At 44.8% G+C, this 26980-nt stretch overlaps 2 protein-coding genes across 5 annotated transcripts in view; one reads left to right on the plus strand and one right to left on the minus strand.

Moving 5' to 3' along the window:
* Positions 1 to 5450, plus strand: part of AP2A2 (adaptor related protein complex 2 subunit alpha 2) — a 45219-nt gene extending 39769 nt beyond the window's left edge. For all 4 annotated transcript variants that reach the window (XM_039552339.1, XM_039552341.1, XM_039552340.1 and 1 more), the window contains 4 exons: positions 361 to 477; positions 665 to 734; positions 1847 to 1981; positions 2767 to 5450. In XM_039552339.1, the coding sequence (XP_039408273.1) occupies positions 361 to 477; positions 665 to 734; positions 1847 to 1981; positions 2767 to 2844 (400 nt within the window). In that variant the 3' untranslated portion in view covers positions 2845 to 5450. The remainder of the gene's footprint in view (positions 1 to 360; positions 478 to 664; positions 735 to 1846; positions 1982 to 2766) is intronic.
* Positions 5451 to 6493: 1043 nt separating this feature from the next.
* Positions 6494 to 26980, minus strand: part of MUC6 (mucin 6, oligomeric mucus/gel-forming) — a 45635-nt gene continuing 25148 nt past the window's right edge. The window contains exons 26-41 of the mRNA XM_039552970.1: positions 26706 to 26849; positions 26119 to 26181; positions 25129 to 25176; positions 23648 to 23827; positions 21626 to 21667; positions 20814 to 21047; positions 19222 to 19641; positions 18287 to 18706; positions 16513 to 16625; positions 15081 to 15091; positions 14325 to 14650; positions 13394 to 13816; positions 12257 to 12676; positions 10909 to 11514; positions 8629 to 8731; positions 6494 to 6921 (exon numbers count right to left, since the gene is read on the minus strand). Coding sequence (XP_039408904.1) covers positions 6744 to 6921; positions 8629 to 8731; positions 10909 to 11514; positions 12257 to 12676; positions 13394 to 13816; positions 14325 to 14650; positions 15081 to 15091; positions 16513 to 16625; positions 18287 to 18706; positions 19222 to 19641; positions 20814 to 21047; positions 21626 to 21667; positions 23648 to 23827; positions 25129 to 25176; positions 26119 to 26181; positions 26706 to 26849 — 3731 coding nt within the window. The 3' untranslated portion in view covers positions 6494 to 6743. The remainder of the gene's footprint in view (positions 6922 to 8628; positions 8732 to 10908; positions 11515 to 12256; positions 12677 to 13393; positions 13817 to 14324; positions 14651 to 15080; positions 15092 to 16512; positions 16626 to 18286; positions 18707 to 19221; positions 19642 to 20813; positions 21048 to 21625; positions 21668 to 23647; positions 23828 to 25128; positions 25177 to 26118; positions 26182 to 26705; positions 26850 to 26980) is intronic.

Below are 26980 nucleotides of genomic sequence, written 5' to 3' on the forward strand. Positions count from 1 at the left end.
ACTCAACATCAGCTCAGCTTTACAAAATCCCGAGTCCTGGGCTGCATGCTGTTATTTTAGTCTAAACTGGTTTTTATTGGTATGTTTTCACAGGGATATATTTTTGCCCCTTTGGGTGCTATCTAGAAGGATAAACCTATGCTAAAACTGAGAGAACCTTATTAGCAGTTCTGCCAGTTCATTTGCTGTCTAAACAGAGAAAATAAATTTATTTAACAGTGGATTGAAACTGTGTGTTAGAAATGTCATGTGCAGTTGATGGATTTTGATCATAAACAGTTTCTCAATAGCTTGGTTGATTTCTGCTGAGACACTGCTGAGGCTGCCACGTGCACTGTGGTTTTTCTATTCCATCTGCAGGTATGGTGGAACATTTCAAAATCTTTCAGTAAAATTACCCATCACACTGAATAAATTTTTCCAGCCAACAGAGATGTCTTCTCAAGACTTTTTTCAGCGTTGGAAGCAGCTGAGCAAGTAAGACTTTGTACTTGGGCTTGGGGCTCTTGTAGTGGGCAAGAGAAGAGAAAGGTATATTGTGAATGTAGCTGGTGCAGTGCTTCATCCCTTACTCAATCCTGTAAGCCATGAGCTCTTCCAGTAGAATTAATTGGTATTGAAAATGCTGTTTATAATACAGGTATTTATCTGCTTTGTCTTGCAGTCCAAAACAAGAAGTACAGAATATCTTTAAAGCAAAGCACCCAATGGATGCAGAGATCACAAAAGCAAAGGTGGGTGGTGGTGTGGGATTTTTAATTCATAGTGTACGGGGCAGTGGCAGGTCATGTTTTAACCCCAGCTGGCAATTAAGCACCACACAGCCACTGCTCACTCTCCCCCAGTGGGGTGGGACAGAGAACCCAAGAATGGTAAAAGTGAGAAAATGTGTGAGTTGAAGTAAAGGAAAATGAGTAGGTAAAGGAAAAGCCATGCACGCAAGTAAAGTGAAGAATTAATTCAGTGCTTCCCACTGACTTGGAGGTATTTGGCCATCCCCAGGGCAGCAGGGCTCCATCAAGTGTAACAGTTACTTGGGAAGACAAAACATCATCACTGTGAACATCCTCCCATTCCCTCTTTTCCCAGCTCCTTGTGCACCCCTGGCCTCCTCACTGATGGGGTGAGGAGCAGAGAAGACCTTGGCTCTGTGTAACCCCTGCACAGTGGTAACTGAAACATCGCTGTGTTATCAGCTGTTTTCAGCAGAAATCCAAAACACAGCCCCATACCAGCTACTAATAAGAAAATTACCTCTATCCCAGCCAAAACTAGCACGTGGTATAAACAAACGTCATGCATTTTTGTTTGTATGCAGTTGGATCATCCAGTGAAAGTGTGAGTCCATGCTGTGTGATAGATCCGTGGCAGTGCCGAGTTGAATGGACAGTTTCTAGCTGTGGTTTGAATTAGGTACAGTCTGCAGCTGGAGACTTGAAGCTGTTTTAGAAAGCACCAGTTCACTGCTTAAAACTGAATTGGAAGATAGTTCAAGCCTTAATTTATACTCGAGGTACTAGTTGGAAAAGGAAAGTGACTTTTTGTAGAATTGGCTGCCTTAGGCAAAACAGAAGCGACTGTGTAAGACAGGAATGGCTACATCAAAATGAGGGGAGACTGATGTTGAATCTTAACTTGCTTCTCAGTTGCTTTTGAGAAGAGCCTTATTTACAGGAACAGCTCATTTATCAGGGTCAGCCTTCAAAAATTTGTGGTAATGAATTTGTCTTGAACACTTAAAAATTAGTTTCCTCCTTGTTTTGCTATTTGGTGGTGACTGTGTGGGTATACTTGGTATTTGTGTCCTTCTCTCCCCACATCTAAATCTCCTGGGTGTCTTTAATAGATAATTGGCTTCGGATCAGCCCTACTTGAGGAGGTGGATCCCAATCCTGCTAACTTTGTTGGTGCTGGTATCATACACACAAAAACTACTCAGATTGGATGCTTGCTGCGCCTTGAACCCAACCTCCAGGCACAGGTATCTGTGTAACTATCTCCAGCTTAGATACAAGTTCTCGTTTGAACTAAATATCGCTGTGTATCTGAAACCCCTTAAGATACTTAAAAGTCACTATTGCAATAGCTGCTGATGACTGCAGACTCCAACAAGAAATTAAATTATAGCAGCTGGTCCTGGCCAAGCAGGGTAAGCTGCTTCTTCAGAGCAATTCTCTTTCCTGTCAGAAGAGATCATTGTAATATTCCAGACTGTCTTGGGTGCTTTGGACCAGATTAAGCATGCTTCCTTTTGTTATTTTAAATTAGTAAACGAGTAGTTGGCTAAAAGAGAAAGCGTAAGCAAGTGAGTACAATGTTAAGAATATTTTTACTAAAGCTTTTTTGATAGAGGTGTTATCCAAGTTAGCTAAGGATTGAAAATGAGGTTTCGGTGGTTGCATCTTCAGTTTCCTTAAGAAGTGTTTGTACAGGGTCTTTAGACTTTTCCACAGGACTTGCTTCTCTTTAAAAATAATTCTGTACAACACCTTTCTGTTAAAGCCAAAAAATACTTGAGTAACAGTAATTCTCAACAAAGGTTTGAAGATAGGGTTGGTTCAGCCAGTGTGAAGAAAGTTTTCAAACACAGTTTGAAAAAGCTGTGTTACTCAGTGGCTGGCTGCCTCTGAATGCTTTAATTTGAGGTCTTTTTCCTACCAAAGCTTACAAAGCAAGTAAGAGGTAACTGTTAGTTTTCACTATTGACTGTGCATTCATTTAATGCCAAACTGTGTTTAAAAAGTACTATTTTATGTTCTTTTTCAGATGTATAGGCTCACACTACGAACAAGTAAAGAAGCTGTATCTCAGAGATTATGTGAATTGCTGTCAGAACAGTTTTAATATTAACCATGTCAGTTTTGGTTTTTCCACTTATATCACTGTCATCAAACTGCAAATAAATGTCTTGTACATCACTGTCTGAGTACTGCAATGTTAACCAATACCAGCTCCCTGCCTTAATAGGACTTGACCCTTGTTTGAAATTAGGACTATAAAATGTACAGTACAGGGAAATGACTTTTTCCATTAAAATGGCTTTTAGTGTGTTACACAAAAGGGTGGGAGGGCTGTCTTTTGCTCCTTTTTTTGCAGAGGTCAGGCTTTTAAACTTGTTGAAGGGAAATTGTTTTAGTTGTGGCAATCAAGGATTTCACGTGGAAGTAGCTCAGAAACCTTCTGCTTCAGTACCTTTAAGAGATGCTTCCTCTGCTCTGAGCTGAAAGAAACCAATGTACTGCTGCTCAGGAAGGTTAATTCCCATGTTAATGTAGAGTCAAACCTTTGTAAAGTTGAACATTGCCACAAGTTGTCTACTGGATGGAGGGGCAGATTTGAAGATGTGTTTGAATCTGATTAAAATGAACATTTATGTTGTGTCGCCAATCTTTGTATTTGGAAAATGCCACAGGACCAGAGTCTTTAAAGTATTAATCTTGTATCATTTGACATTTTAATGTTTTCTGATCTTTGGATTGAACACAAAAGCTATTCTTAATCCTTCTGCTTACCTCCATTAATGAGGTGAGCTTCTCTGGTAGGGGGTGAATGAGTATATACTTGTTCGTTGTTACTCAGTGAAGTTAAATATTCTGGTTTATGTTTTTTCTGTTTGCCATCAGACTTCACAAGTAATAGTCCTAATGATGTAATACAATTAACTGCAGAGTCTAGTATTGTGTAAAAAGAAGTGGGAAGAAATGGGCCCTTGAAGGGCTGTAAGGCATGCACTCTTAGGTGAAAATGTAATTTTAATCAGTATCTTTTCCCCGGTGTACATTAATGTTCAGACTCAAGAGGCTGAATAACTGGATACCTAAGCAGTTTCCTTCCTGTCAATGGTAAAAACGTCCAAAATGGTGTAGAAAACTTCTGTTGAAACAGAAAGTAGAAGACCCAAAAGTGTTCAGCTTTTCTAGTGGTTTTTACAGCCAAAGTCTTTGTATCTTGTTTCACATCAAACTCATTGCAGCCTCTGTGCAGAAGTCAGTGGACAGAAATTTTGGCTCACGCTCCTCAAGCCTTGAGGTGCAACAGAGACTGCTAAACCAAAGCAGGTGAGGTGGCCCAGGTAGGAACCCTGGGCTGGTGTCAGCAAAAGCTACAGATCATGGTGAACAAAATCAGCTCCTGCTGACAGGAGAAGGGAACCTCAGGTGAAGATTTCCTCAAGGTCATTGACAGAAAGCCTGGGACTGGTGTGTCACAACACATACAGACAAGTGTGCCCAGGAAATGAAGGTGTTGAGTCGTGGTGGTGACACTGAAAATACATTTAAATGAGGCTGCTGTCATGCTGCCCAGTGCTCAGCAGGGGACAGGATTGTTCATGATTGAGTGTGCCTTGCTTTTTGTCTTCAGTGCTTTGAGCTTAAATGGTGGAACTGGGAGATTATCACTTGGTTTGGGTGAAGGCTCCTGATCATACTTGAGTAAAAGTGAAAAATGAGGAACAAAGGTTTGGCTGTGATGTGTGGATTTTGGGGGATATGTTTTATTTTTCCAGAAATGGTTGGTAACTATGGATATTAAGGCTGAAAATTGGGCTAAAGGCCTGGTCTTTCTGCAAAAGTTCTCTCGACCAACTGGCCCTTTTAGGGGCTTTCAGATTCTTCTTACTTAAGACTCTTCAATCATAAATATTGTCACTGAAAATCTTGGTGAGCAGTTCCTGCAGTCAGGTTGGGCAGTTGGCAGATACTGATGGAATACCTTTTGTTTTGGCCTCTGATGCTCTGTGTCTCATTATTAGTCCTGTTATGTTAACCATGCTCTTGGCTGCTCTGTTAAAATCTGATGTGCTGAACTAAAGGGAGTCTTAGCAAAGACAGAGGAGGAGCTTCTCTTTCATATTTTCCAAATCCTGTTGTATATCTGTCCCCCTGAAAAATGTTCTGTGCCCTCATTAAAGGACACCTTGAGACACTGCACTACTTTATTTCACTTTGCTTTGGTTCAAGCTGTGCTAAAATGTGCATTAAAATGTGGGAAGGAGGGGGGGTAAGGGAAAGTGTCTTTTCAGTGGTGACTGTGTTAAGCTTATGACTGTTCACTCTTTGTATTAAATGTCAGCTCAATGAAGCCATGAGCAGAAAAGTGAACAAATTAAAGACAAATACTTGATTTTTTTTTTTTTTTGTGAATGATGGTTAACTTACCAGTGATGTATCCTGTCAAGCAGACAAAGTAATTTCTGCAGTAAACAGTGTTATTGTTTTTAAGTGCAGTATTTTCAGGCATTGACATGTGAAAATAACTGAATAGCAAAACAGGTAGCATATGTTCATTCTTGACCTACACTCCAGTATGTAACATTTATGGTGATTGTCTTATTTGTATAAAACAAAGTTCTGTCAAATTAAGTGGAGAATTTTCATATAGAAGACTATATATTAGACTATATTCATCAGAAGAACGTATTAAGATTAAATAAATGATTAGAACAGTGATCAGACTGTCCTTTTTTTGTCTGGGGGCATGAAGGTGTAAAAAATATTCTCATGGAATGGTTGTTGTGGAAAACAATTGCTGTGATTCTTTAATGAGAAGTCCTGGTGGGTTCTGTTCACTGGAGTCTTTGCTGGTCTACAGATCTCTGCTCCCCCAGTGAGTGAGTTTGATTTTGTTCTTGTTTGGTCAACAAGTTATAAATATTCTATTTTTAAAAAGCCCCAGATGTAAAATCTTTCTCCCTAGAGTGTTTAACAGCAGTAAGTACATGAGCAGTACCTGCTGCAGTAAACTGCTCTAGCAAACAGTGGGGTAGGGTTGAGGCTAAGCAGCACACCTGTATTGCATGCAAGGGTGGTGTCACTGTAGAAGAAGAGTATCTGAACTGCTAAGTAACCTCATTTAAGCTTTAAATGTGTGCTTCAGATTCTTCTCTTACACTTGCTAAAAGGGAAAAAAGGGCACTGAGCTTTTGTGCAATCATACAGCTTTTCTTAAATGACTTGCAAACTAAGATTTTCTAGAGTGGCAGCAAGTAGAAATTGCTTGTGAGTGAACCACTTGTGTCCTGTTAGATGCATGTGGGCTTTGATTTCTTGCAGAGAAATGCCCTCAACTTCCTGCTTTATCCCAAAGGTGCTACATGTGTGTGTTAGTTATGCTTCTAGAAATATCCCACCACACTAAGGGTGCTTGTAGAAACCTCACAATTCACTTCATCATGGGTCATGGAGCACCTTACTTTCCAACCCTGTCATCTATGGATGAGCACAAGTCTGTGTCCACCTTCAGAGGAAAGGGAACAGGTCAGTTCCCTTCTCCCACTGAAGTAGTGGGGTCTTCCACAGGTCCAAGTTTGACTGTAGTGAACCTAACAGACTATTTTTCAGTTAAAACAGCTGGTCAAATAATGAGAAAGAAGTTAGCAAATTCAGTTCCTTCTACTTTATTTGAACATTGAATTTCTCTTACTGCCCAGTGCGTGGGCCAGGTTTTAGCCTCTGGTTAAATAAATCACCCTGAGGCCAAACAATCTCTTGTCTTTCCTCCTGATCCCCACCCTGTGCCTGTTCTGTATTTCTGTGCCTGTTCTTCATTTCCTCCTCTGCACCCCACCCTGCTCCTGATCAGGAATCATTTGTGGTGGCTCCATGGGCAGTCTGGGCAGCTGCTCAGGCTTGCTGACGGCAAGGCTGTCCTGTGTAATCACTACAAGAGAACCCAGCAATGAGCTGTGGAAGGATTAACTTGTGATCACTGTTTAATTACAAAAAATGGTATATCAGGTCTGACTAGTGTGTGCAGCTGTCAAAGTTACAAACACAGCCACTAAATGCAATAATTTCTGTGGTGAGCCTTTTTCCAGGGTTATCTGGGTCTTGGCATGGTAGTTGGAATTCCTTCTTAAGAAGTTCACGTGGCCTACAGCAGCCGCATGCTGTGGTAACCATCATCTTCTCAACATCCAGCCTGTGTGGAAGAGAGGGAGAAGCAGTTGGCATTTGTTTAAAGCATTGTAGGCTCACAGCTTTTCAAGTATAGGAACTTTTTTTTTCTGTGGTAGGAGGTTTAGAGGATAGAGCACAGCCCTCCATTGAATGGTTCTGTCATCTGCAGGACTACAAACAGTGCAGGAATTTACTCCATTTTAAGTTCTCATGATGCAGAAACTCAGGTGTACTGAGCTGCTGCCTTCGTTTTTAGAACAGGATGGACTTGATGATCCTTGTGGCTCCTTTCCAACTCAGGACAGTCTGTGATTCTATGATCTCATCATCTATTAGGCCTCAGACCTCACTGGAAAATTGATAGAATTTTATTCCCCTGGTCTCTTTTTGCCCTTCTGAATATTTGTGAAGTAACTAGGGATTAAATTTGTTAAAGTTGTGCACTGGACTACTTACAGTTTACAAAAGGTCTCTTTTGCAGATGCTAAATTGTGTGTGTTCCTTTTGCAGTTCACAGAGGAAGGAAAACCTTTACTCCCTCTGAACAGTTAGTGCTGGAATCTAAGGTGGTGGCTGCATGATGCCAGTTCTGGGTGTGAGGTCAGCTAACAAGGTAGAAGACTTGCACATAATTGTTGAATTCACAGTAACAGAGCACAGGTAGGTGAAGTGAGAGCTTGAAAAGGCAGGTAAGGATTTGAGACTGTCCTTATAGTACTGCAGTTCTTAGGCTTTTGATTCCTGACATATTCAGCCTCCTGCTGGACTTGGTTCTGCCTTTGTCAGTGGGAAGCTGTATCGATAACAGGCCAGAACTCAGGTATGGGAAAATGAGAGTTCAGGAATAAGTATTTCTTGGCAAAATCTCAGTGGTTTTAACCACAACTTTCCTAGCAATTGAGACAAACCTTAACTCTAAAAGTCTTCCTCCTGGTTTCACAGCCCTTTTGTCAGCTCTCCGGATACAAGGTCAGTCACTCAGTTTTCAAAATGCTGGGGGACACTTGAATGTGCTTTGAAGGGGACAGCTTTTAGCATCAGGATTAATTTAAATTAGTTCCTGCAAAAGCAAAACCCTCCATTGCTTTCCATTCTTGAATATTGTATTGGCTTGGGTTGTTGGGAATGTAGCTATTTTTCTTCTCCAGTAACTGAACTCTAATACTGCTGCACTGTTTACTTGTATTGAAGCCTTGATTTCCTGTCAAATTCTCCTAATGGGCAGCAGAACTGCACAGGCTCAGCCAGCACCCTTGTAATTATAAAATATACCTGAATTACACTATTCGGAGAATGAGACAACTGAAGTGACATTACTTACCTTAGGTGAAATTTCTTATTTTACCATCTTAGCTATTTGAAAATAGGTATTTGTAGTCTAAACCACCTTTTCAATCTTTAAAAAGCAAACAAAACCAAAATCCCAACCATCAAGACAACAAAAAAACCCCTCCAAACTGGCAGCATTGATGTCTGGCTTTTCTAAAACACAACAAAAACTTAAGGAAGTGAGATGACCTTCCTTGATTAGCTGTAAATCCCTGGGTAATAAATGACCTTATTGTTTCTATTAACTGGTGTATACAGCAACATTGTATATTGCTGGGTGGATTCTAACCACATTTTCCTCCCTGAATTATAAAGGAGCAGTAGTTCATAAATTTCCCTACTTACAGATGCCCAAATAAGGAAAACAACTTTAGTACTGTATAGTCTCAGTTATCCTTACTTTGTTGAAGATGGACATGATCCTTCACATCGGCTCAAAGTGACATTTGTGGAACAGCCTTTGTAAGTTATTTCTTCTTCATATTCAACTTCTCTACAACGCTCTGTCAAATGTAAAAAGAAAAAAATTCTGCTATAATTCATCTTGATCTTCTTGAGTGACCTTCGTTAGATGCCAAAAGCCTCCGTATTTGGTTTCATGGAAAACCATTCTTACTGCATGAGATAATTAACAAGTCACAAGTGAGTAACACAGCAAGAGAAGGTTTTAAACTGGGCACTGAAGTTGCAGGAGAGGCTTACCTTGGAGGACAACAAAAGAAAAGAACAAAGTTCTTTTTTAAGAAAATAGAAGTTGCTAGAATTACAAATGAGCAAAAAAATCCTGTTAAGAATATAGTACACATTCAGTCCAGCATGGAAAAACTAATCCTCTGCTGAGAACACAGAGATGCAAAGAGGACAACCAGCTGGCTCATTCTGGTAGAATTATTTCTGGTTCACTTTACTTATTTGAAAATTGCTTAATTCACTCATTTTAAGGATATATTTATTTATGGGCAGCCAGAAGTTTACAACTTGCCTTACTAGGGAGAATGTGTAATGCTACGTGTTAGGTAGCAATTATATGTGTCAGTGCTATGTTTTCTCCTGTCTTGGTGCACCACACTAAGCACTTTATGAAGCAGAAAGCTGACTTAAAACACAGGTTTTCCAAGGAGTTGAAAGATAGTGTTTGAAGTTTATATTAAGGAGAACAATGTTGAAAACTATGAAGGCAATTCATGCACTGCTCACACCTGATCCTTCACAATGATCTTTTAAGCACAGTCAGGTTCCCTGCTGAGAGAAAGGTTATAGATTATTGAACATTATTGCAGGGGAAGCTCAGTTAATGCTGTAGTAGGACTTTGGGATTTTCTTACTGGAAAATAAGACAACTGCTAACTGGGCAGTGAATTAAGATGCTGTATCTGTATCTCGTGAATGCAGCACTAGGAGCTATGCTTAAGTAAAAGTATTTAACTTCTTTTCTTTTCCTGGGTTGAAATATATTGTTAATATTGTGCCAGGCTGAAAAAGTATCAGAATTGCCTAGTTCAGGGCTGAAAAATGCAGAGAAAGGAGAAGAATTTGTCCACAGCTTTCTGAACTGCTGAAATAAATAGTTGCCTTTTAACTGCAAGGAACGAACCTGGTAATGCTGTGGTTGGGAAGGTAATGTCCTGAAGCACTTCTCTTAGGAAAAAAATGGGAACAAAATCCAAAGCAGATCCCCAAAACATAACTATACTGGGGAAAATCCTTCTGCTTTTGAGAGTTCCTACTTGGATCCCCATTCTGTGATGTGGAAATTATGAGGATGAAGGGAAAGCAGGGTCAAAGGAAGTGTGTCAGAAAGAATCCTGCCTCCTTGGGTTAAACTGTTATTTCCCAATGCTCATATAGCCAGTTTGAGGCTCCTTCCTGCTAAAACTGAAACCAGCCTCTTTGGCAGTGCAGCACCTGTGTGACAGCAGGACAAAGGACAGAGACTCTGCATTCAGTTGTTTGCTCTGCAGGGAGGTAATTCTGCCAGGCCTGGTGGCCAAGCTGCCTGACCTGGTCAAGCTGGACTCTGCTCACAAAGTTAACAGTGAAAATGACATGAAAGGCTCAGCTACAGGTGCCTGCATCCTCTAGTGTAGATCCTCAAGTACAACAGTTCCATTTAAAACCAATAGAAAGACGCTGCTTTGTGTGCCTTCCTTTACATGAGGTGGTGTGGAAATTACAGAATGTGGTATTCCTTCAGCCAAATCATATTAGGTGATTAATTGTGCACAGGAGCCAGAACACATCTCTGTACCCTGACAACTCTGAACACAGTATCTTGCAGAAGAGATACCAAAAATGCTCAATTGTGCAGAGCTAACAGGAAGGCTGCAGGGTAATGAGGGGATAGCCTGTCCCAATAAGAGGTTTCTTACACTGCTTTTTAAGATGACAGAATAAAGGTTCTGTGGCTCTCCTGAAGCACATCCTGTCAGATGCTTTAACTCACGCTCCTTAATATTTAAAATATTGAATAGCAGGGAACCTGGAGGTATGAAATCTAAGAAATCAGACAACAACTTTACAAAAAATAACTGCAGATAGGGCAAAAAGAAAAGGTGGGGCCAATGAGAACAAACAGGGTCTTATCCAAAGGATATGTAAAGAAAACACTCATACACTCATCAAAAAAAAAAGGCATTAAAAGCAAAGCCATGATAAAGGAAATAATATAGAGATACATTACCGTGTGGCACCGTTGATGGCACAACAGAGGACAGGGATGTTGCAAGTCCAGAGGTGAGAGGAGGAGATGATGTCGTACGGGCAGTGGTCAGTGTTGTTGTTTGCAGGGAACTCCTTTCAACCGACTCTGTAGAAGCCGTAGTAATAACGTGGGGAGCAAAGGTAATGGTTGTAGATAAAACAGTTGGGATCAACGCTGGACTGGACTGGGCAGAGATACTGGTAGGGACAGCTAATGAAGATGTTTTGCCATATGGAGTCGATGTGGTGTTTTGGAAGTAAGAATGTGTAGTGCTCTCAGCAGACCTAAATGCGGAAGTAGGGAGGGGTGTAGGCACAGACATAGTGCTGACAGTTGGGGCCAAAGCAGAAGAGAATGGAGACGGGGCAGCTGATGGCAGCCGGGTGCTGAGGGGGCCGCTGGGGGCAGGTGGAGAGCTGGGATGTGGAGATGCTGTTTCCAGAGGCACTTCTGTGCTGCTTGGTGGGCTGCTCCCTGTGGAGACAGAGGTCTTGGAGGTGCTGCTGATGAAGGTGGTGACCCTGGTCTTGTGTGTGGTCAGAGGTGGTGCAACGTGTGGCACAGTTGACTTTCCATGGGTGAAGGCTGCCAGGAGGAAGGCAGAGATAAAATTGAGGATGCCCACCTGGCCACTTCCTCACTCCCCTTATTCAGACATGGGGAGAAAATCAGAAAAGCTAAAGCAAGAACACGCACACATATCCAGAGAGAGATAGCTTTCAGAAGTGAAGAAACAAACAATTGAAGATAGACCTAGGAGATGCAAAGGCAGTCACTCATCACAAACCACCACTCACCAATATCCAGCCAGTCTCCAAGCAATGGCTACTTGGGAGTAACTGCCCTACTCTCCCACTGTAAGGCCTGTCATGATGTTCTGTGGTATGCAGTGTCTCCTTGGCCACTGGCTCTGGGCCAGCTATGCCAGCTGTGTCCCTGATGGGCCTCGTGACCACGCTGTGCCTGCTCCCTGGCTGGCAGAAGCACAAACAGAGGAGGGCCAGATGCTGTGCTGGCACTCCTGAGCAATCACCAAAGCACCTGTGTGCCATCAACACTGGCTGGGACCCACATCTAAGCCAGTATCAGGAAACCTGCTGGGAGCAATAATTACCTCCATCCCAAGCAGAGCCAGTGCACAGGCCCAGGACTGCACAAGGGAACCAGGCTGGCCAAAGACAGCGGGAACGGAGGGGTAAGCAGCCAAGCAAATGCAGAATTGGAATGTGGTTTTTGAACAGAATGATGGAGAGGGGGATGGATGGGTAGAGAGACAGAAAAAAGAAGAGCAAGCAGGAGAATAAGGATGGCTGGGAAGGACTCTTACCAGGCTGTGAGGAGCTGAGCCATGTTGAGGACACAGTTGAGAAGAGAGAAGAAGCAGGAGATGGCAGCGTGCTGGTTTTGGCTGTGGTGGGTGCAGAGGACTCTGTTACAGGAGACTCCTTTGGAGCACTGGTGGTAGGGGAAGAGGGCTTGGGCCTCAGGGTTGTAGGTGTAGGCCTGGGGCTGGTGCCTGGAGCTGCTGTGGAGGAGACTGTGGAAGTGGTGGCAGTGGATGGCAGCCGGGTGCTGAGGGGGCTGCTGGGGGCAGGTGGAGAGCTGGGATGTGGAGATGCTGTCTCCAGAGGCACTTCTGTGGAGACAGAGGTCCTGGAGGTGCTGCTGATGGAGGTGGTGGCCGTGGTCTTGTGTGTGCTCAGAGGTGGCACAACGTGTGGCACGGTCAATATTTTATGGGTGAAGGCTGCCAGGAGAGAAGCGCAGGTCAGTTGAGGATGAGGGCAGGAGGGGAAGGCCAAGGATGTGGGCACAAGCCTTGGGTTATATTGTTGGGTGAGAAAAGCCTTATTGCAGTGTGTTTCTGTGGGAAAGATGGAGCATTGGGCTTTTGGTCCTTCCCTCAGCCTCGGCATCTTGCTTAGACCCAGTCAGGGCCAATGTCTGCCTGGCACTGGTATGGTGACCTTGTCTGGATGCAAAATTCCCACCTGGCCACTGGCTCACTCCCCCTCCTTAGGAAAGAGGAGAGAAATGGGAAAAGGAAAAACCTCCACATGTCTGGGTAGAGACACTTTAGAGAACTAAAGAATCTAAAGGAAAAACAAACCTAGCCATGAGATGCAAAGCAGTCACTGACCACTGGCCAATGCCCAGCCAGACTTGAAGCAATGGCTGCTTGGGAAAAACTGCCCACCTCTCCCACAGTACAGCTCATCACTGTTCAACATGTGGAAGGACTTCTTTACATTGAGTGGCAGAGCACTGGAACAGGCTGCCATGGAAATCATGGAATCTCCCTCTCTGGAGATATTCAGAACACATCTGGACATGTTCCTGTGTCACCTCCTCTAGTTGACCCTGCTGTGGGATGGATGTTGGACTGGAAGATACCTAGACATCCATTCCAACCTTAACAATTCTATGATTCTTTGAGGAGAAGGTGCATAGGAGTGGGTCTTACCAGGCTGTGAGGAGCTGAGCCGTGTTGAGGACACAGTTGAGAAGGGAGAAGAAGCAGGAGATGGCAGCGTGCTGGTTTTGGCTGTGGTGGGTGCAGAGGACTCTGTTACAGGAGACTCCTTTGGAGCACTGGTGGTAGGGGAAGAGGGCTTGGGCCTCAGGGTTGTAGGTGTAGGCCTGGGGCTGGTGCCTGGAGCTGCTGTGGAGGAGACTGTGGAAGTGGTGGCAGTGGATGGCAGCCGGGTGCTGAGGGGGCTGCTGGGGGCAGGTGGAGAGCTGGGATGTGGAGATGCTGTCTCCAGAGGCACTTCTGTGGAGACAGAGGTCCTGGAGGTGCTGCTGATGGAGGTGGTGGCCGTGGTCTTGTGTGTGCTCAGAGGTGGCACAACGTGTGGCACAGTGGACTGTTCATGGGTGAAGGTTGCTGGAAGAAAAGCACAGGTTAGTTGAGGATGAGGGCAGCAAAAGTAGGAAATGCAGGTGGTCAGAGGCCTCAGATTTAGGATATAAGCAAAACCAGCAGTGCTGTGCTGCACTGAGTATTCCTGGGAAAAAGAGACTCTGGTTGCTGTCTAAAGCTGTCTGGTTACTCTCATACAAAGGGAGGAAATGGATACAGTAGTTTGCTACAGGACAGATCCCACTACCTGTTCTTGGAAGAGCACCCTGTCTGGATATGCATGTGTCCCTTCAGGCAGTAGGCAGAGCTTAAGAACATTCCTCTCTGAGGCTAGCAGGCCAGGCTCCAAGGCACAGACCAGTGCCCCAGAGCCGTAACAAAGTAGGGCCATACTGGTGTTCCAATGCAGAAAGAATAAGGAATGGTGAGTAAAAACTAAAACAGCTCTGCAAAGCAGCCTGTGTGGCTGGAAAGGAAGAAGGGAAAAGGGAGAGCAGGGGGAAGCAGCAGGATGGATAAGAGAGATCCTTACCAGGCTGTGAGGAGCTGAGCCATGCTGAGGACACAGTTGAGAAGGGAGAAGAAGCAGGAGATGGCAGCGTGCTGGTTTTGGCTGTGGTGGGTGCAGAGGACTCTGTTACAGGAGATTCCTTTGGAGCACTGGTGGTAGGGGAAGAGGGCTTGGGCCTCAGGGTTGTAGGTGTAGGCCTGGGGCTGGTGCCTGGAGCTGCTGTGGAGGAGACTGTGGAAGTGGTGGCAGTGGATGGCAGCCGGGTGCTGAGGGGGCTGCTGGGGGCAGGTGGAGAGCTGGGATGTGGAGATGCTGTCTCCAGAGGCACTTCTGTGGAGACAGAGGTCCTGGAGGTGCTGCTGATGGAGGTGGTGGCCGTGGTCTTGTGTGTGCTCAGAGGTGGCACAACGTGTGGCACAGTGGACTGTTCATGGGTGAAGGCTGCTGGGAGGAAAGCACAGGTCAGCTGAGGATGGGGGCCGGAGGGGAAAGCAAAGAAGGTTGGGACAAGCACCATACTGGGGGAATAAGGCCAACTAGAATTTCTGTACTGCACTGTGTATTTGCAGGAAATGGGGATGAGTAGGACTGTGGGTCTTGTCCATAAGCTTCTGCCTAGTTGCTCCCCTAAAAAGGCAGGAAGCAGAGAGGGTGCCTTCCTAAGGGGCAAAATCTCTCTGCTTCTTCCTGGAACAAGGCCCTTTCTGAATGTGCATGTCCCTTCAAGGAATAGGCAATGTGTAAGGACTGCCCCACAAGACTGGAAGGCCATTCTACATGGGAGAGACCTTTTGGGCATGGCCATACCAAGAAACAGCCATACTACTGTGCTGATGTGAAAAGAAATGGGAATGGAGAGCAAAACCTAAAACTGTACAAGCAACCTGCTCTGCTAGGAAAGAAGATGGGAAAAGGGAGAGCAGGGGGAAGCAGCAGGATGGATAAGACAGATCCTTACCAGGCTGTGAGGAGCTGAGCCGTGTTGAGGACACAGTTGAGAAGGGAGAAGAAGCAGGAGATGGCAGCGTGCTGGTTTTGGCTGTGGTGGGTGCAGAGGACTCTGTTACAGGAGACTCCTTTGGAGCACTGGTGGTAGGGGAAGAGGACTTGGGCCTCAGGGTTGTAGGTGTAGGCCTGAGGCTGGTGCCTGGAGCTGCTGTGGAGGAGACTGTGGAAGTGGTGGCAGTGGATGGCAGCCGGGTGCTGAGGGGGCTGCTGGGGGCAGGTGGAGAGCTGGGATGTGGAGATGCTGTCTCCAGAGGCACTTCTGTGGAGACAGAGGTCCTGGAGGTGCTGCTGATGGAGGTGGTGGCCGTGGTCTTGTGTGTGCTCAGAGGTGGCACAATGTGTGGCACAGTGGACTGTTCATGGGTGAAGGTTGCTGGAAGAAAAGCACAGGTTAGTTGAGGATGAGGGTGGCAAAAGTAGGAAATGCAGGTGGTCAGAGGCCTCAGATCTAGGATATAAGCAAAACCAGCAGTGCTGTGCTGCACTGAGTGTTTCTGGGAAAAAAGGGAACACCTGTACTGTGGGTCCTGTCTACAAGCTGCTGTCTGGATTGTCTCCTAGAAAGGGAGGAAATGGATACAGTAGTTTGCTACAGGACAGATCCCTCTAGCTGTTCTTGGAAGAGCACCCTGTCTGGATATGCATGTGTCCCTTCAGGCAGTAGGCAGAGCTTAAGAACAGTCCTCTCTGAGGCTAGCAGGCCAGGCTCCAAGGCACAGACCAGTGCCCCAGAGCCATAACAAAGTAGGGCCATACTGGTGTTCCAATGCAGAAAGAATGAGGAATGGTGAGTAAAAACTAAAACAGCTCTGCAAAGCAGCCTGTGTGGCTGGAAAGGAAGAAGGGAAAAGGGAGAGCAGGGGGAAGTAGCAGGATGGCTAGGAAGGAACCTTACCAGGCTGTGAGGAGCTGAGCCGTGTTGAGGACACAGTTGAGAAGGGAGAAGAAGCAGGAGATGGCAGCGTGCTGGTTTTGGCTGTGGTGGGTGCAGAGGACTCTGTTACAGGAGACTCCTTTGGAGCACTGGTGGTAGGGGAAGAGGGCTGGGCCTCAGGGTTGTAGGTGTAGGCCTGAGGCTGGTGCCTGGAGCTGCTGTGGAGGAGACTGTGGAAGTGGTGGCAGTGGATGGCAGCCGGGTGCTGAGGGGGCTGCTGGGGGCAGGTGGAGAGCTGGGATGTGGAGATGCTGTCTCCAGAGGCACTTCTGTGGAGACAGAGGTCCTGGAGGTGCTGCTGATGGAGGTGGTGGCCGTGGTCTTGTGTGTGCTCAGAGGTGGCACAACGTGTGGCACGGTCAATATTTTATGGGTGAAGGCTGCCAGGAGAGAAGCACAGGTCAGTTGAGGATGAGGGCAGGAGGGGAAGGCCAAGGATGTGGGCACAAGCCTTGGGTTATATTGTTGGGTGAGAAAAGCCTTATTGCAGTGTGTTTCTGTGGGAAAGATGGAGCATTGGGCTTTTGGTCCTTCCCTCAGCCTCGGCATCTTGCTTAGACCCAGTCAGGGCCAATGTCTGCCTGGCACTGGTATGGTGACCTTGTGTGGATGCAAAATTCCCACCTGGCCACTGGCTCACTCCCCCTCCTTAGGAAAGAGGAGAGAAATGGGAAAAGGAAAAACCTCCACGTGTCTGGGTAGAGACACTTTAGAGAACTAAAGAATCTAAAGGAAAAACAAACCTACCCATGAGATGCAAAGCAGTCACTGACCACTGGCCAATGCCCAGCCAGACTTGAAGCAATGGCTGCTTGGGAAAAACTGCCCACCTCTCCCACAGTACAGCTCATCACTGTTCAACATGTGGAAGGACTTCTTTACATTGAGTGGCAGAGCACTGGAACAGGCTGCCATGGAAATCATGGAATCTCCCTCTCTGGAGATATTCAGAACACATCTGGACATGTTCCTGTGTCACCTCCTCTAGTTGACCCTGCTGTGGGATGGATGTTGGACTGGAAGATACCTAGACATCCATTCCAACCTTAACAATTCTATGATTCTTTGAGGAGAAGGTGCATAGGAGTGGTCTTACCAGGCTGTGAGGAGCTGAGCCGTGTTGAGGACACAGTTGAGAAGGGAGAAGAAGCAGGAGATGGCAGCGTGCTGGTTTTGGCTGTGGTGGGTGCAGAGGACTCTGTTACAGGAGACTCCTTTGGAGCACTGGTGGTAGGGGAAGAGGGCTTGGGCCTCAGGGTTGTAGGTGTAGGCCTGGGGCTGGTGCCTGGAGCTGCTGTGGAGGAGACTGTGGAAGTGGTGGCAGTGGATGGCAGCCGGGTGCTGAGGGGGCTGCTGGGGGCAGGGGGAGAGCTGGGGATGTGGAGATGCTGTCTCCAGAGGCACTTCTGTGGAGACAGAGGTCCTGGAGGTGCTGCTGATGGAGGTGGTGGCCGTGGTCTTGTGTGTGCTCAGAGGTGGCACAATGTGTGGCACAGTGGACTGTTCATGGGTGAAGGTTGCTGGAAGAAAAGCACAGGTTAGTTGAGGATGAGGGTGGCAAAAGTAGGAAATGCAGGTGGTCAGAGGCCTCAGATCTAGGATATAAGCAAAACCAGCAGTGCTGTGCTGCACTGAGTGTTTCTGGGAAAAAGGGAACACCTGTACTGTGGGTCCTGTCTACAAGCTGCTGTCTGGATTGTCTCCTAGAAAGGGAGGAAATGGATACAGTAGTTTGCTACAGGACAGATCCCTCTAGCTGTTCTTGGAAGAGCACCCTGTCTGGATATGCATGTGTCCCTTCAGGCAGTAGGCAGAGCTTAAGAACAGTCCTCTCTGAGGCTAGCAGGCCAGGCTCCAAGGCACAGACCAGTGCCCCAGAGCCATAACAAAGTAGGGCCATACTGGTGTTCCAATGCAGAAAGAATGAGGAATGGTGAGTAAAAACTAAAACAGCTCTGCAAAGCAGCCTGTGTGGCTGGAAAGGAAGAAGGGAAAAGGGAGAGCAGGGGGAAGTAGCAGGATGGCTAGGAAGGAACCTTACCAGGCTGTGAGGAGCTGAGCCGTGTTGAGGACACAGTTGAGAAGGGAGAAGAAGCAGGAGATGGCAGCGTGCTGGTTTTGGCTGTGGTGGGTGCAGAGGACTCTGTTACAGGAGACTCCTTTGGAGCACTGGTGGTAGGGGAAGAGGGCTTGGGCCTCAGGGTTGTAGGTGTAGGCCTGAGGCTGGTGCCTGGAGCTGCTGTGGAGGAGACTGTGGAAGTGGTGGCAGTGGATGGCAGCCGGGTGCTGAGGGGGCTGCTGGGGGCAGGTGGAGAGCTGGGATGTGGAGATGCTGTCTCCAGAGGCACTTCTGTGGAGACAGAGGTCCTGGAGGTGCTGCTGATGGAGGTGGTGGCCGTGGTCTTGTGTGTGCTCAGAGGTGGCACAATGTGTGGCACAGTGGACTGTTCATGGGTGAAGGCTGCTGGGAGGAAAGCACAGGTCAGCTGAGGATGGGGGCCGGAGGGGAAAGCAAAGAAGGTTGGGACAAGCACCATACTGGGGAATAAGGCCAACTAGAATTTCTGTACTGCACTGTGTATTTGCAGGAAATGGGGATGAGTAGGACTGTGGGTCTTGTCCATAAGCTTCTGCCTAGTTGCTCCCCTAAAAAGGCAGGAAGCAGAGAGGGTGCCTTCCTAAGGGGCAAAATCTCTCTGCTTCTTCCTGGAACAAGGCCCTTTCTGAATGTGCATGTCCCTTCAAGGAATAGGCAATGTGTAAGGACTGCCCCACAAGACTGGAAGGCCATTCTACATGGGAGAGACCTTTTGGGCATGGCCATACCAAGAAACAGCCATACTACTGTGCTGATGTGAAAAGAAATGGGAATGGAGAGCAAAACCTAAAACTGTACAAGCAACCTGCTCTGCTAGGAAAGAAGATGGGAAAAGGGAGAGCAGGGGAAGCAGCAGGATGGATAAGAGAGATCCTTACCAGGCTGTGAGGAGCTGAGCCGTGTTGAGGACACAGTTGAGAAGGGAGAAGAAGCAGGAGATGGCAGCGTGCTGGTTTTGGCTGTGGTGGGTGCAGAGGACTCTGTTACAGGAGACTCCTTTGGAGCACTGGTGGTAGGGGAAGAGGGCTTGGGCCTCAGGGTTGTAGGTGTAGGCCTGGGGCTGGTGCCTGGAGCTGCTGTGGAGGAGACTGTGGAAGTGGTGGCAGTGGATGGCAGCCGGGTGCTGAGGGGGCTGCTGGGGGCAGGTGGAGAGCTGGGATGTGGAGATGCTGTCTCCAGAGGCACTTCTGTGGAGACAGAGGTCCTGGAGGTGCTGCTGATGGAGGTGGTGGCCGTGGTCTTGTGTGTGCTCAGAGGTGGCACAATGTGTGGCACAGTGGACTGTTCATGGGTGAAGGCTGCTGGGAGGAAAGCACACATCAGTTGTATGTTGCTGGCTTATGTGAAGTTGGGTGATACTGACTTCTGTTTTGGAGGCTTTGTGCTCGCCAGTCACGGGCCAGGATGGGAGGCGTAGGTCCCACTAAATTGGGTTGATAGTGGGGGTTTTTTTCAGTTAATAAAAGCGTCCATTATGCTAAATACGTTCCATTCTGTCCTGGTTCTCTTTTGTACGTGCTTGCTGTTGACCATTTTGAAGATTGACCTCTAGCACTTTATCTCATCTCCCTCTTCCTGGAACAGGTATCACTTGTTTACCAGTAGTTTAAAACTGGCTGGCTACAGAGTCTGCTGCAAGGGATCTATGCGAGAGCTGTGGCTACTGAAGAGATAGGGATATATTGGCCAGGTGTGACTCTTATCTCTTTCATGACCAGAGCACTCACCTGTTACTACTTTAGTAGTTGGTGTCTTAGCTCTGGTTGGCTCCCTTGCTACAAAGAAAGGGATGAGAGAAAAGAATGGTTGAGTCTTGGGAAGGATTCTTGGCAAAGCATGTTGTGGCATCTCCCCAAAGAAGGATCAACACTACGACAACTCTGGCATGTGGGTCTAATTGAGAGAACTTTAGCAGGGAGTTGGGTGGACACTTTCTTGCCCACCCTCCACTGGTCATTCTTGCACTCGGGGTCAGCACTGGTCAGTGAGGTCATATTTGTTGAACTGCACTTTTCATGGGTGTGCCAGCACCCGTGCTGCCTTTGGCTGGAGATGATGCCTTGGGTTATGCCTCTCACTCAAAACTGTCCTGAGCTGTGGAGATGTGTTTCCAGTTTCCCTGCCTTTTCTTCCCCCCTGCCCCACTGTGCATTCTCAGGGCAGCACTGTAAGAAGAGAGAGGTGTGTTAGGTTGTGTCTGATCGGTAGCTGTAGGGCAGGAACTCATGGGTGCCTGTACCCTGACAGAGGCCTGTGCCCCAGAGCCAAGCCCTGAAGCTGCAGGGAGGAGGCTGCAGACATGGTCGCGTGTGGGTCAGTCCCAGGACCTGCCTGCGTCCCATGGCAGTGGCAGGGGGAATTAAGAATGAGTACCAAAACTGAGGCCTTTGTGGGATGTGCTGATTAGGAGAGAAGGGTGGGAGCTAGAAGAAGCAGGCAGAGCAGCAGGAAGGGCAGGAGGGAGCCTTACCAGGATATGATGTTCGCAGTTGGGTTGAGGAGAGAGAAGCAGCAGATGAGGCTAAGGTGACAGGCAAAGAGCTGGAGCTTGGAAATGTCCTTGTCAGTGGAACTCCTGGGCTGGTGGCAGGGCTGGTCTCTCTTGGGACAGAGGTGCTGCTGGTGGATGTGGCAGGAGTTGCCTGTGTCTGTGTGACAAGGTGCTGCACAGGCTGTGTCAACGTTGTTCTTATATGGGTGACAACTACAGAGAGAAAAGCACAAGTTGATTGAGGGTGGCAGGGCAAGAGGGGCAGGCAAAGGAGGTAGGCAATTCCCACGCAGAAGCCCCAGGGAATCACCCTAGGGCTTAGAAAGGCATAAGTAGACCCAACTGACTCTTACTGGTTTGAAGCTGGCTAGGAACCAAGCCCCAGGAGATCTGTTATTTTTCATAAGGGGAAATAAAGATTATTGAGGAAAATGGGAAAAGAATAATGATAAATAATAAAACCTCTCACTGTGGAGAGAAACCAAGCACCATTGTCTTAGCAGCTTGTCCATCAACTATGTTTCAACCTACTACACTTGACAGGAGGGAGAAGTGGGCCAGTGGCTCCCCCTCAAAAAATATGGAGCAAAAACTGCGTCTGAAGGCTACCCTCTGACAATTTAACACTCCCTGCCTTTTTCTGAAGCTCCCAAGGAAAGAAGAGCCTTGTTGGACGCACGTGTTTCCCCTCTCAGGTATTCCAGACTGGGCAAGAGCGTCATCTGGAAAAGCTGGGGTAAAGTGAAGCAGAGTCTTAGGCCAAGGGCTTCTCTCTACTCTCTTTTACTCACCTTCTGGATAGTGCAGAGTTGTTGCTTGAGTTCCCTCACTCTCTGTGAAGTAAGAATGAATATTAGTAATGGTTGGAAGCTGGTAAGGTTCCTAGAGGACGCTGTAATTGCTTGCACAAGACGACCCAGACGTATGCACCCCAACAGTTCTTTGTGAGAGAGACCTGGATTTGGGAAAGAGTATACAGCTGCCCTCCCACTACAGTAGACTTCCCACCACACACTGTCCCAGCCTATGCTGTCAGTTGCTAACCTAGTAATTCATGTTGCCCCACAGCCTCAGAGGAGACCATCCTTGTATACTGAGTGTCAGACATTCAAAAAGGTTAAATTTTTTGGGGGGAGTATTTGTTACAATGGCTAGGGGAAATATATCTTCTGTGGTCTGTGAGTTTTCAAGAACCTGCTTTGCAGCATAGAGAGATTTTGTCTAAATTTGGAGGAAATGTTTGAAAAGAAATGTTAGCTTTAACATCATATTTGGATGTCAGATGCTTGCTCTGTTGGCAATACAAATTTCCATTTTAATCACATTTCTTATCCATGTCCTTTCCTGTCTATTTGCAATGTTAAGACCACTAGTAAGAATGTTTGAGTTTTTTATAAGGATTATATTGATATATGTCTTGAGCGATGGCTTCACCTAACAGATACAAAAAAGTGCTCTTTACCTGCTGTTGTTAGTTTGGGCTGGCTGAAAGTTGTGGTTTGAGTAGGTATTGAGGAGGTTGCCATTTCCTTTTTGGTGGTGGTCTTGAAGGGTGATGAGGTGACCCCTACTTGTTCTGTCTCTGTTGAAGCAGCAGTTGATGAGGCAGCAGGTGATGAGGGAACAGACTTTGGAGTAGTGCCCATGGTTCTTTTCATTGAGGTAGTTATGGAAGGGGCAGTGATGGTTGTAGTCATGTTTGGTGTGGTAAAAATTGATGTTGTATGTTCTTTCGGAGTAAAGGTAAAAAATATAATGTAACCAAATCACAGAAAAATTAAACCCAGATAAATTATAAAAATATACTCATATTTTAGAGATAATTTTTCACCTTAGTTTTTGAATATTTTCAGTATGACTGTTGTGTTCATGTTCTCATAAGCTTACCAAATATTTCTGTACTTATATTTGTTTTCTATTGCCTCATGTCTGTCTTTGTTCTCATTTCCTGTATTTTCCTGTATTAGATTTGTTTAATATAATTTTTCCTAAGAAGTTAGCTTTGTTATGACTTTGGATAAAGTCTATATGGGCTTTGTCCACGGGCTTTTATTGTGTTCCCAATCAGCCACGGTTGCAGCTTTCTGTAATATGCATTGAAAAGCTAAATAACATCATACTATAGACTTTCCTTGTCCCAGTGCACAAACCATGTCACAATGTCAGCTTTCGCGTGTTTTGACTCCTTTGGGACCTATTTTTAACTCTGCTTTCCCTGACAGCCAAGGTCCAAGACAGTTTATTAGTTGAAGTGCATGTTGGTGTGAGGCTAAATGAGGCTCCACAAGCCATAGAATCAGAAAGTAGTATTTGTTGGCAGAGTCACCCTCCAGAGAGCAGGACTTTAGAAGCCTAGACAAAGCTGCTACACTGATACCTGTGTGACTGCTTTGGGGCTTGCTTACATGATTTGGAGCCAATAGATTGGGTGCTCCTTGAACTCCATAAATGAACCAGTGGAAAAGAGACTGAACCTGAGCTAACAAACCCAGCTGGAGCTGGGCTGGCTCACTGCTTATAGAACTTCTAATTGCATTTCTCAAATAAATCACACAAGTGACTTTTGGTTGTGTTTTTAACCTAATACCTACCTACCTTTATCTTTTCATGCACTTTCGATCTACACTTCTGAACATGTCTAGTTTACAAACTCCTTTCTGGAAGCCTGCTTTGCCTGCTTCATGATTTGGAGTCTAATGCTTGGATGTTGTATGAATTTAAAATGCATTCCCAGGAGTGGTATCTCAAATATGTACAGAGGTATAGAGCAAGTTTACCATAATTTATTTTAGACAATAACACTAAAAACCTACCAGTTGTTGACTTTATTGTGACAAGAGGTTGTGAGGGTGAAGTTCTTGGAACTGTAATTTTTGCAGTTATTGTTGGATTTGTAGTCTCAGTTGCTACAGTTGTTGTGGAAGAAGTACTAGGTCCTGTTGGTAGGGTGCTTGTGGTAGAGCTCCTTGTTACTTTAGGCTGCACTGTTGTTACTAAGAGAAAAAATCAAAACCAAAGGATAAGAAATAGTTCTCAATAATTTGATAATAGCATACCTATATAAATTGAAATTATTTTAAAGTAAAGACACTGTTTTTATAGCTATTATCAGTAGCTACTATTAAAACCCATTACCTTTTAGATTAAACCTTTAAAAGCAGTTATCCATTGCTTCCTCTGCTATTATGTGCAGTGAATACATTAAACAGGTATTCTTGGAGATGCTTTATACCTATTTCTTCACTTTAAAGTGAATTTGGCACAAATACTTGTGCATATCAGCAGAGATGGAACACTATTCCATTCTGGAATACTATTTCCAATAGTATCCATAATTTTATTATTCACACAACTCACAGTGTAAAATTTTCCAATACCATCTGTCTTCAGGGAAATTAATGACATTTCTAACAAATTTAAGATCAGCATATATAGATTCCTTTCCTGTATCAGGTTATAGGGATTTGGTATAGTCAGCCACACATTTCCATCAAGACTTTCTTCAGTTGTTGAAATGTTTTATGGCCAGTCACTACTAAGACTGGGATAAAATATTTGTGGGATCTTTTTCATCATAGAATGGCTTGGGTTGGCAGAGACCGTTAAAGATAATCAAGACTGCTCCCTCTGCAATGAGCAGGGATATCTTCAGCTAGATCAGGTTGCTCAAAGGCCTATCCAGCCTGACTTGAATGCTTCCAAGTAAGGGGATTCAACAGCCTCTCTGGGCAACATTTTCCAGTGTTTCACCACCCTCATCATAAACAATTTCTTCCTTATATCTAGTCTGAATCTACTCTCTTCTGCTTTAAAACCATTTTCCTTGTCTCATCAAAATAGGCCCTACTAAAAAGTCTGTCCCCATCTTTCTTATAAACCTCATTCAAGTATTGAAAGGCCACAATGAGGTCTCCATGGAGCCCTTTCCTCCCCAGGCTGAACAACCGCAGATCTCGGCCTTTCATCACAGGAGAATTGTTCCAGCCCTCTGGTCATTTTTGTGACCCTCCTCTGTCTTTCTTGAACTGAGGACTACAGAGCTGGACACAGCATTCCCGGTGGGCTTTCATCAGAGTAGAGGGTACAGTTCCCTCCCTCGACCTGCTGGCCACACAGCTTTTGATGCAGCCCAGGCTATTATGGTACCAGGGTATTTTTCATCATTTCATCTTATGCATGGGAAACTGCTAATGCTACTCTATTACACAGAAAAGGATATTACTGACCTTACAAATGCTTATCAGGACATAGTATCAGTGTGTAAGTACCAGTTTGGTCAACTGTGTACACTAACCTGGTGAAGGTGAAGATGGTTCAGGTGTGGTGGTAATGTTTGCTTGTCCTATTACATAAAGGCAAAACAGGTTAAATTTGTGAATAAAAGCATACTAAAATATCCCCAAAAAGGCAAATCTCAGATTGGAATTATGTTAATTACTGAGGTATTCCTGAAAATGTTTAATGTTACATATTTCAGTGGTAAAATTCACATTGAAGGACTTAATTACAAAGAAATCCATACATGTCATTATAATAATGAACACTAGTAAGTTTTTGCTATCATTCTTATGACTTTTATGCTTAAAGACACCTCAGTTTTCAGGGATAGTAGAATATGGTTTCATATGTAAAGGAGATCACTAGCTGAGATCCTGGTTACACAAGTCAGAATTTTGTAATATGAGAAAAATTGTTCTTAAGGTTTTTTTTTACATCTGCATGAAAATCCAAACTGTCCAGCTAGAGTCTATCCAAAACATTATTTAATAAGATAGGTTTTCATGGAAATAAACCATATGGTAATAAATCTCCAGTTAATTTAAAAAAAAAATCTCTAAAAAGATATTTACTGAGTCCAGTAGCTACATCTGCTCTTCTTCTACACATTCTCTTTTTCTGTGAAATGTGTTGAATACCTCAGAGACTCACAGCTCTGCTGGGCCTGTGTCTCCCACAGATTAGAACACCAATACACTTTCAGGAAGACCCCCCTTTTGAGAAGTACTCACATTTATAATGAACATAACTTCTCATGTTGCTAACAAAAACCAGTCAGGTTCATCCAGGTTCTGTATTATAGCATTGACTACCCTAATCCTACTTTTAATTTTTTTTTTTCATTCCTTTATTTTACAAGCAGTATAGCAATGGGATTATTTTGAAAGGAATTTATGTTTAGATGAGCACTCATTTATGGAGAGGTACTAGAAAAATATCTTTGTGAGTCTCTGCAAATATTGTAGTATGGACTTCAAGTTACTGTGGAGAAAGAAATGCTGCTTACCACATGGCATGCACCTTTCCTCCTCATGGTCAAAGTATTCATCATGAGAGCAGTTGTAGCAACCTGAAGAAAGGAGAAGTTTGTTTTACATTTCTCAGAGAAAGGCAATTAATTTTTACTATTTATAATTGAATATATTATATTTCTGTTACTAAAAAATCGTATCGATTGCAACACCATCTATTCAGGTAAGTACTTCTGACATCATTCTCAGAAGAAGGTTTTATCTATGTAGGAATTTATTTGGTTTCTCCAACTATATCAATTTGTTTAATAAAAATATTAATTGCTGTCTCCACAGGTTTTCTTTCCTAAGTACAGTGTTATCAGTTAATACCAATTTTGATTTGGTGCAAGTATTTCTCTTCCAGATAGGCTGAGACTGACATAAAGCTAAATGTAGTACAGCTACTGAGTTGATTATGTATTTAAAACACTACTGGTAAAGGAAAGATCAGCAAAATTTCTTCAAATATGACATCAATTAGATTACCATTATTCAACTGTGGTATGACATTTAAAAAAACCAGCATTGAAAATAATTATTATGTTCCTGTTTCCTGGTTTACAGTAGTAGAAGCTATTACCTTCAATATTGACATATTTGTAGTTTTGATTTGGACAGTTACAAGGCCTGTAGTGCCAGGTGCATTTGTCATCATTGTAGCCATGGGAAAAAGCATCATCAATTCCTGTTCTTGTATGAGAATTGTAATACTCACAATAGACAGCTAAAAAAGGGAAAAGCAAGAGACAAGTCAGATTAATTTCTTTTCAAATTAATGGCATGCTATTTTCAAAGTACTAGAAGGAGGTCAAAATAATTAACAGTTGGAATTAAAAAAAACTTCACTGAAGTGAT

This window comes from Corvus cornix, chromosome 5 (genome assembly GCF_000738735.6).
Source record: "Corvus cornix cornix isolate S_Up_H32 chromosome 5, ASM73873v5, whole genome shotgun sequence".
NCBI lineage: Eukaryota > Metazoa > Chordata > Aves > Passeriformes > Corvidae > Corvus > Corvus cornix.